This window comes from Chaetura pelagica, unplaced genomic scaffold, assembly GCF_000747805.2.
Source record: "Chaetura pelagica isolate M959 unplaced genomic scaffold, ChaPel_1.0 scaffold12, whole genome shotgun sequence".
Lineage (NCBI taxonomy): Eukaryota > Metazoa > Chordata > Aves > Apodiformes > Apodidae > Chaetura > Chaetura pelagica.
In genome coordinates this window covers 5,102,106-5,111,621 of record NW_009952801.1, presented here as the reverse complement: position 1 = coordinate 5,111,621, position 9,516 = coordinate 5,102,106, and the positions used below count along the sequence as shown (strand labels likewise).

At 37.8% G+C, this 9,516-nt stretch overlaps 1 protein-coding gene across 1 annotated transcript in view; it reads left to right on the top strand.

Moving 5' to 3' along the window:
* AGMO (alkylglycerol monooxygenase) overlaps positions 1 to 9,516 on the top strand; it is a 193,513-nt gene that overhangs the window by 1,729 nt on the left and 182,268 nt on the right. The window contains exon 3 of the mRNA XM_009994982.1: positions 6,610 to 6,740. Within this exon, the coding sequence (XP_009993284.1) occupies positions 6,610 to 6,740 (131 nt within the window). The remainder of the gene's footprint in view (positions 1 to 6,609; positions 6,741 to 9,516) is intronic.

Below are 9,516 nucleotides of genomic sequence, written 5' to 3'. Positions count from 1 at the left end.
GGAACATATTTGAGCTTTTAAAGAAGACAGCAGATAAACACTGTTTTGCCTTTGTCAGAGTAAATTCAGTCGAGCTTCACTGAAGATCCAGACTTTTTACAGAGGTCCCATTAGCTCTGACTATCTTGTCTGCCAGGTAAACCCCCAGCTGTGCTGCTGTGTAGTAGCTGCTATTGGGCAGTCCTGGTGGTGTCATGAGTTGGACAGAGCAGCGCAGCACCATCAGCAGCTTTCTGGGAATGGCAGTGTGCAGCAGCCCCTCACTGGTGCCTGTTATCAGCAAACATTGCCCTTTTGGATAGGGCAAGCAGAACTGCTGGCAAAGCCAGCCTGTGGTCGATGGACTGCTTTCCTCAGAGATGTTTTGCAACTAAGCTGTAATGTCGTGATTGAGAAAGTCTCTGTAGAGCTGGACGGTTTTGCCTAGTCAGCTGATTGATCGATCTGGCTGTCTGTCTCCAGCTCTTTCTATTGCCTACCTCAATCCCTTTTACTCTTCCCACATTTCTGACAGAATCTCACTCACTTCCTTTCCAGCAGCATTCCTTAACATCCCCGGGCTTTCTTCTCCTTGTGCAATATTCAGCTCAGACCTTGACCAAACCTGGATTTTCTCTTACCAGGCACACAGCTGTCAAAGTTTGCAGAAGGATTCTTAATACTTCTTTACATTATAAAAGTGCTTGCAGGCTTCTGCTGTTGTAGAGTTTTGTTGCATTAAGTTTTTAAGGGAATATGTATCCTGCAAAAAAACCCTACACTAAAAACGGTTTTATCTTCCTATAACTGCTATTTTGTGTTAACCGAACTAACCTTCCCAGTACATTTGTGGCCAGAATTGGTCTACTGATGCTCGGTTAGGTGGGTGCGTAAAAGTGCTTTAGTGGTGTAACTGTCTTAAATGCAGGCAATCCAGGAGAACCTTGGAATGCATTGAGGATAACTTAAGCCAGGTAACACACAGCCCTACTAGATGAGATGTGTTACTGGACTTGTTGGTGACCAATGCAAATGAGCTAATCAGTGACATCAAGACTGGAGGCAGCCTGGGCTGCAGTGATCATGCACTGCTGGAGTTAGCAGTCCAGAGGGATAATGTCAGGCTCATAGTCCTCAGTTAGGACCCTGAATTTTAGAAAAGCAAACTTCCAGCTGTTCAAGGAATTAGTCCTGTTCAAAACATTGAATGCTCAGCTGCCAGTGACTAGTAATAAAGCTCTGCGGAAGCATCCAGGGAAAAATCACCCTTCCAACTAGTCTCCAGAACTCTGGCAAAAGGTGTCCCAATCCTGGACCAAAACCACAGAACTTATTTTTATGTGAGCTTTTGTCATAAAGATTTTGAAACGCTTGCTTTTCCATTCTTTCTAGAAAGATAAGAGAAAGCCTAAATCAATTTTTCTCCAGGTCAGAACAGTCTGACTCTTACAATGTATACTGATTTTTCCCCTGTCCTTTCATGCACGTTCTCTTTGCTATGGATATAAGATTATGCTCTGTGTACTTGTTTTGTTTTGTTGTTTATTTTTTTCTCCCATATTCTACAAATGGGCTGATTGAGTGCTTCTTTTTTCTCGTTGTGTATTGTTTTCATCCATAGCTACTTTGCTCCTTGCTACGTTCTGAAATTATCACTTGAGCTCACTGGAGACTTTCATGGGTCAGACTCAGAATTTTGCCTAGTCAGCTGATTGATCGATCTGGCTGTCTGTCTCCAGCTCTTTCTATTGCCTACCTCAATCCCTTTTACTCTTCCCACATTTCTGACAGAATCTCACTCACTTCCTTTCCAGCAGCATTCCTTAACATCCCCGGGCTTTCTTCTCCTTGTGCAATATTCAGCTCAGACCTTGACCAAACCTGGATTTTCTCTTACCAGGCACACAGCTGTCAAAGTTTGCAGAAGGATTCTTAATACTTCTTTACATTATAAAAGTGCTTGCAGGCTTCTGCTGTTGTAGAGTTTTGTTGCATTAAGTTTTTAAGGGAATATGTATCCTGCAAAAAAACCCTACACTAAAAACGGTTTTATCTTCCTATAACTGCTATTTTGTGTTAACCGAACTAACCTTCCCAGTACATTTGTGGCCAGAATTGGTCTACTGATGCTCGGTTAGGTGGGTGCGTAAAAGTGCTTTAGTGGTGTAACTGTCTTAAATGCAGGCAATCCAGGAGAACCTTGGAATGCATTGAGGATAACTTAAGCCAGGTAACACACAGCCCTACTAGATGAGATGTGTTACTGGACTTGTTGGTGACCAATGCAAATGAGCTAATCAGTGACATCAAGACTGGAGGCAGCCTGGGCTGCAGTGATCATGCACTGCTGGAGTTAGCAGTCCAGAGGGATAATGTCAGGCTCATAGTCCTCAGTTAGGACCCTGAATTTTAGAAAAGCAAACTTCCAGCTGTTCAAGGAATTAGTCCTGTTCAAAACATTGAATGCTCAGCTGCCAGTGACTAGTAATAAAGCTCTGCGGAAGCATCCAGGGAAAAATCACCCTTCCAACTAGTCTCCAGAACTCTGGCAAAAGGTGTCCCAATCCTGGACCAAAACCACAGAACTTATTTTTATGTGAGCTTTTGTCATAAAGATTTTGAAACGCTTGCTTTTCCATTCTTTCTAGAAAGATAAGAGAAAGCCTAAATCAATTTTTCTCCAGGTCAGAACAGTCTGACTCTTACAATGTATACTGATTTTTCCCCTGTCCTTTCATGCACGTTCTCTTTGCTATGGATATAAGATTATGCTCTGTGTACTTGTTTTGTTTTGTTGTTTATTTTTTTCTCCCATATTCTACAAATGGGCTGATTGAGTGCTTCTTTTTTCTCGTTGTGTATTGTTTTCATCCATAGCTACTTTGCTCCTTGCTACGTTCTGAAATTATCACTTGAGCTCACTGGAGACTTTCATGGGTCAGACTCAGAAAGAGAGCTTGCTGTTCCTTCTGCTGAGAACCCCAAACTGAAAGCTTTAAATTCAACAATCACTGTTTTTCTTTTCTATTTACTCTCTGCTTTTGAGACCCTAAAGATTAAGTTCATATTTACACTCAATTCATATTTGAGGCTTTGCTTCTAAATAATAAGGTACAGATACCTTTGTATTTAGTTTAACAAGAAAGCTGAGGTTCTTATAAGGACTTGGGACTTTAAGAAAACAGAAACCATTTCAAGACTTGCATTAAAACCATTAATTTATGCTGCATTTCAAGTTAAGAGTGTTATTTTTTTCAAGTGTGTAAAGCAGAAACTGGTTTTAAAAGGTCCTTTGCATTGTGTAAGATTTGGTTACTTCTAAGGGAGCCCTCTCTACTCAGTGCTCAGAGTAAGATTTTCAAGTTACGGATCAGTTATTCAAGTAAACCACAAGCTAAGACAAATCTTTATTAAGTATTACTGATGATGGGTGAAGAGAAAGAAATAGGAGACAGAGTAAAACATGTATAGACCAGAAGATACAAAAGGATCTAAGTTCTGTCTGACACCCATGATGCCAGCAGTGGGCATTTCTTAACTTTGTGTCATTTTGTTTGTAGGGGCAACCCTTGAAAACTTTTGCAGTTACATAACCTCCACAGGTTACTTATAATGACTTCATCGTACTTTTAACTTTATTTATTTATTTATATGTCAATTTATATATTTATTTTAATAGTGTTTAAGCTCAGGAGATGGTTGTCCTGTTACTGTCTGTATCCTTTTTCTCCTGAATTATTTGCATTATCCTTCTGCCTTACATCTCATCCTTAGGCTGTATCCTATTTGGGACAGGGAGTGCCTTTTCCTTGTGTTTGTTTGGTATCTAACATGTTATGATCCTATTCCATGACAATAGCTGCTAGGTGTTATGGCCACATAAATAATACGTACTAGTCTTGATATAGTTGATCTTTTTTATTTGCTTTGGACAAAGCTTAATGTGGGTGTGTGGGAGAGAGGTAATTTCTTAGATACTAAGAGGTATGCCATAAATCTCTGCTTCTGTAAGCTCCTTGATAGGCAGGAGGTTAAAGCTGTCTGAATGTTTCTCTATTCTCCTGGCTATGACACTCCCTGTTTGTGAGTCAAAAAGTACTGTCAAATGCTTGGCTGTGTCATAGCTTCCCAGTGGGAAGAAAATATTTAATGAAATCAAGGTGAAAGAAGTTATATTAGAGGATGTTGGTACAAAGTCAAGTATTTTAACCATTTCAGAGGTTGCTAGGTAAACTGAATCACCACATAGAATACAAGCATTGTTTATTTCCTATTCACAGTTTTCATTTAATGAATAAAACATCCCACATTTTCTGCCCTCAGTGCATTAATTTGATGTGCAGTTTCTACTGTTCTGTAACTTGAGACTGCCTGTAGTCTGTGCTAGAACTGGTTCCTAATGTTGCAGTCCAGTGTTTCTTGGTTGTTCTTAGCAAGACCCTTTTATTTCTCCTGGGAAGTACAGCTGTGGTCCTCAGCCTTTGTTTGATGAAATAGGAATCTGTTATTTAATTATGTAAATTAAGAAAAATATATGAAAATTTTCTACTTAGTGTAGTACTAGTACTAGTGTAAGGTGTCCCTGAGCATAGCAGGGAGGTTGGAACCTGATGATCTTAAAGGTCCCTTCCAACTTTAACAATTACATGATTCTATTATTCTATGAAATGAAACAAAACAAGGAGTATTTACATTTTCCTAGAATTTTTCAATTATGTCAAATGGAAGGTGGTGGAGTTTGTTTTTTATTTCCTTATTTCTTTATTATTGGTTTCAAGTATCCAAAGATTTACTACATTGATTTTCTTCGGTGCTGTTTAGGCTTTATCCATAGACCTTCCTTTGCTTTCAAAGATTTTATATAATCAGTTAGTGTGTATCCCAAACAGGGTTTTAGATACCTAAAATGCTGTTAAAAGATCAAGCTAGGCAGCTAAATTAAAAAGTGCCATGTTGATACTAATCTCTTTTCATCTGCTATTGTAACCTAACCCTGAGCTGCTGAAGTTTATGAACTTTCACATTTCCTAGATGCCATAAATCTCTTGCTGCTTGCATGGTTTGAATCATCCTATTCTTCTTCAACTGAGCAATCTGGTCTATATCCATCTTAGTCTTTTTAGTCTCCCAGGCTGGTAGGAATTCCCGGATCATATCTCACTTGGCAACAAAAATGAACACCATCCAAAATGCAATGGCATTTGCACAGGGAACATGCTTCTTCCATTAAAATGTTGTATAGGCAGCCCCTCTTCTACAGCAGCACAGTTTGGAGGGTTTCAGTCTGTGAATCCGTATCAGCTTGCAGGTCACTGGAAGGAGGCGGCAGAAGAAGACTAACAGGGCAAGTTTGGCAGTGTGATGTGTCCCATAATGGCGCAGAAAGTCTCACTGGTCTTGCTTTCTCTTGCCCTGCAAAACATGGTGGGAATTTGGTGCCTTTATAGCACAGAGAAGGGGTAATCTCAGTGTTTCCAAGATCACATAAAAGTTTTCTACAGGGCAAGAGAGCCATCGAAGGAACATTCATGTGCACAGAGATCTGACACAAGTGAAATAGCTCCTTTTTTTCTGTGCCATAGGCCTAAATTTTTGTGACAGTGGCTGATATGCTGCCACTGCCTCATCATTCCTTCCCTATGATATGCAGGGGCTGTCAGGACTTCAGTGTCAGTAAAAAAGCATATGCTTTACCAATTACTTTTATTTAACCCTTTTTTTCCTTGCCTATGCTGATGAAAATTTGAGAGGAGCTGTAGCAACCTTTCTCCGCTGGTGAAAAAATGGTGTTGGCACAATAATGATACCATTGCTCCCACTAGTCACAACTATACCTTTCTCTACTGGGTGCTGCTGTTGTTTATGTTGAATTTACCAATCTATCTGAGGTGGGCAGTGTGAATTGAATGAAGACTGAAGCAGTGTTGGGGGTGAGAAATAGTTCAGTCTCACTCATCTTTTTCTTCAGAAAGGCAGAAAATTATTTTATAGTTAGTACAGTTCAAAGAAAAAAGGGAGTATTGTGTCATTGCTACTTGGTCTGGAAAAAGAATGTGTTGTATGGCCCAAAGTGCAATGGGTTGCACTTAGTTACTACGTTCTCTGATGAACACACGTACAGAAGAGCTGTTGCCATCTGCAGCAAAAAGCATGGCAACAGAACTGAGTAGAAAGAAACTCACTTTACTTTGTCTTTCAGATAATACGGTTGGATGCCAAGGTCAGTGGCTGAACATATTAAAAACTCCTTAAATCAAAAGCAGGTTCTTTTTTACCTTATGGTCAGAGCAGTCCACAAATTTTGCTGCTTTCACTGATTTACTTGAATATGAGAAATACGACTTTGGAAAGACTCTTGCATTTGTTTTGATGCCATTTAACAATTCATGTGCAGAAGATTAAAAAAAAAAATAAAATGTGGAAAGAGGTTAGTGCACTGGATTTATGCTGGTGTTGTGGATTACATGGTGGCCTTGGTTGTGAATCATAAGGTTCGTGTGGAGCTTTATCATAGTAATAGCTAGTAAGGTGTCAGCCAACTCAAGAAGTATCTGGCTGCATAAACTGCTGTTAAGAAAGGTGGATCTAATTCTGTTTGTGTTGTGACTTCTTTTTTTCAAACTTTTTCAGAGCATTCCATTCTTCATTGCTTTTATTGCTCTGGAGTTTGCTGTCAGCTGGGTTCAGAAGCGTAAGCTGTCAGGTCGGATCAATGATGGCATAAGTTCTCTTTCTTTAGGTATCCTGTCTCGACTGCCAGAGTAAGTATACATGTTATATTAGTTTAAGGTTGTTTATTAATCACTAAGAAGGAAGAAAAAATAATTATATCTTGAAATCGTTATTGCTTACCCAAAATAATTAAATGAGGCAGCTAGATCTTAATTTGCTAAAGTGAAGCTACATACATAATATAAATGTCTTTCTAACCTGTAAGGCTAAGTATGATACTGGAAGGGTATTTTCCAGCTCCAGTTATATTAATATATGTTTGATCTTGGCCGTTACTTTTGGTTGATTCTGGGACTTGAGCTGACTTGACCATATGTTGTTTTACATTGTATATTAAAAACTGAGTTTTCTTTCATTAAACTTCAAGGAGAAGAAAACAAAACAAATTAAACAAACCAAAGCATGCCCATTATTTCCCTCAGCTTTTACAAACAAAATAGTGTAGATATATTGATTGATAGAACTGTGGTTATGCATGGAATCCAATGTTCTTTGAACTCAGTCATAATCTTCTGTTTGACTTAAGTGGACTCTCAAAGCAAGTAATTGTTGCAAATGTGATCATATACTCTAATCGCCAACATAAAGGCCATAAGATTTACCTGAATTAGTTCATGGTGAACAGAGTTGTGTTTTAAATAAATATCCACTGTGGGTTACAAAACATCTGGTAATAGGGAATTCAGAAAATTCTTTACGTAAATTGCTCTAGGTGTTTTTAAGGAGCTCTAATTACTTCTAAGAAATACAATATTTTACATCTGCCTTTGCATGATATGAGCCTCCAGATGATAGGTTTTTTTATATCTTTTCTGTTAGAATGGAATGACATTTCTATTCCCCATGTATGAATTTACAGATTAGCATCAAATCACATAAAATCTGTTCACTACATGAAGAAAGTTTCTATTATTTGAATTTGACTATATGTTATATTTTCAAGTATTTAAGTTATTCCCACAGTCCTTTTTTTCTGAATCCTTTGCAGTTTTTCAGCCTTTTTAGTGTTGATGTCTCAAGTGCACTCCATATTTCAGAAATTACTGTGCCAAATAATGAAGTAATTTGTTCTCTATTTCTACTTGTTGTTCCTCCCTTTATATATCCCAGGTCCTCTGAGCCATCCTTCATCCCCAAATATTTTTTAGATTCTGTGGTTTACATTCCTCATTCATAGGCAATATGTTAATATATTTGGCCACATAGAAATACATTGATTGTATATTTGGTTGTCCTGAAATAATTTGAATTTGTGAAGTGTTCTTTGTTACTTACAGATCTCTGTTTTTTTGCCATTGCAAATTTTGCTAGAAATCTCTTTTAATCCAGGTTATTGAGAAAATACATTAAAAGAGCACAGCACCACCAAAAAAAAACTTCTGGCAAGTAGCACCCATTTTCTGAAGTGTGTAAGTCTCCCACTTTGTAATCTCTTGAACATTTGACATTTGTTTGACTTTTATTTTTTAAAAACCTTCTAATAAAAAAAAGTTTTTACAAGGTCTATGTCTGTGCCTTTAAAACAATTTATAATGGATTATCTTAGTTATCATTAATAAATATGGATGAAGTAATTTCAGGAGTTTGGTAGATGAATAATGTCGCTTAGAAAAACTCTCCCAAACTCTTCATATATCTGCAAATAAGAGGCAGGAGCTTTCAGCATGAGAAATATTTAAACAAAAACTAATGTCTTAAAACAAAGTAATGTCTAAGTTACTTGAGAATTTCATGAAGCTATTTTTGCAGCTAGCATACAACCTATATTCAGATAATTTTGTTGTATTTGTTATGACTTGTGAGCATGATCTTGAAGGAGAAACATCCAATTTTTCATTATATATTAAGCTGTAATAAGTATTTATCAATACATTAGACTTGGGTGCACCAACACACAACCCTGATGAAGGCTTACTCTAGTTTGCATGCAGCTGATATTGAAATAGTTCAAATGTCTCTTCTTCAACTTAGCCCAAATTTCCTAGACAGTCAAAAACTTCACAGGTTTACCATGCTAGATATTTTTTTCATCTGAAGTATTCAAGACTGATTAAGTTAAACAAGAGGATTGAGATACATATAAGTCTGAATGGTTTTGTGAGGCCTTTTGGCTTTATTTTAAGAATACTAAATTTCTTCAGATGCACTTATTCCTGAAAGAAATGCTTGCTATGAACACCAGTGTTGTGTGTATGGAACAGAGCTCTGCAAGGTGCTGAGTACTTTTATTATTTTGGCACTCAGTACCTTGCTGCAGAATTTGGGCTATGCAGTTTTGTTTCGGATAAAAATTACCTTAAGGTTGTTTCAACTGAGTGAAACAGATGATCCTTAAGGACACAAACTTTGCAGGATCAGGTAAATCTGCAGGATCAGTACACTTATTCACTGCTACACCAGCACAAGAAGTCTTTCCCACATGGCTTGTGCAGCTCTCATGGCTGGAAATACAGAACCCTTCTCAGCACTTCTTTCCAAAAGAGAGTGCTGTTAATATTTTCTTTTTCTGACAGAATGTGAAAAAAGCAGGCAAAAATACAGAGTTTCTGAATTATTTAATTGCATGTTAATATCCAAATTAGAGTGGTGACTGCTTAGTGTGACTCCTCTTTTGTCAGTAAATGAAGTTGTGAATAAGAGATTGGCTAAAAAGGCTTGAACTGAAAAAAAGTAGAACAGTTTATCCTTCTGTCTTCTGCTACCATGGTGTGAAAGAACTGGGTCAGGAAAAAAAGCACATGCATAATCTGTTGCTACGACATTCACTTCAGTCTTTCCCTTTCAGGCAGGAAAAAAAGGTAGGGA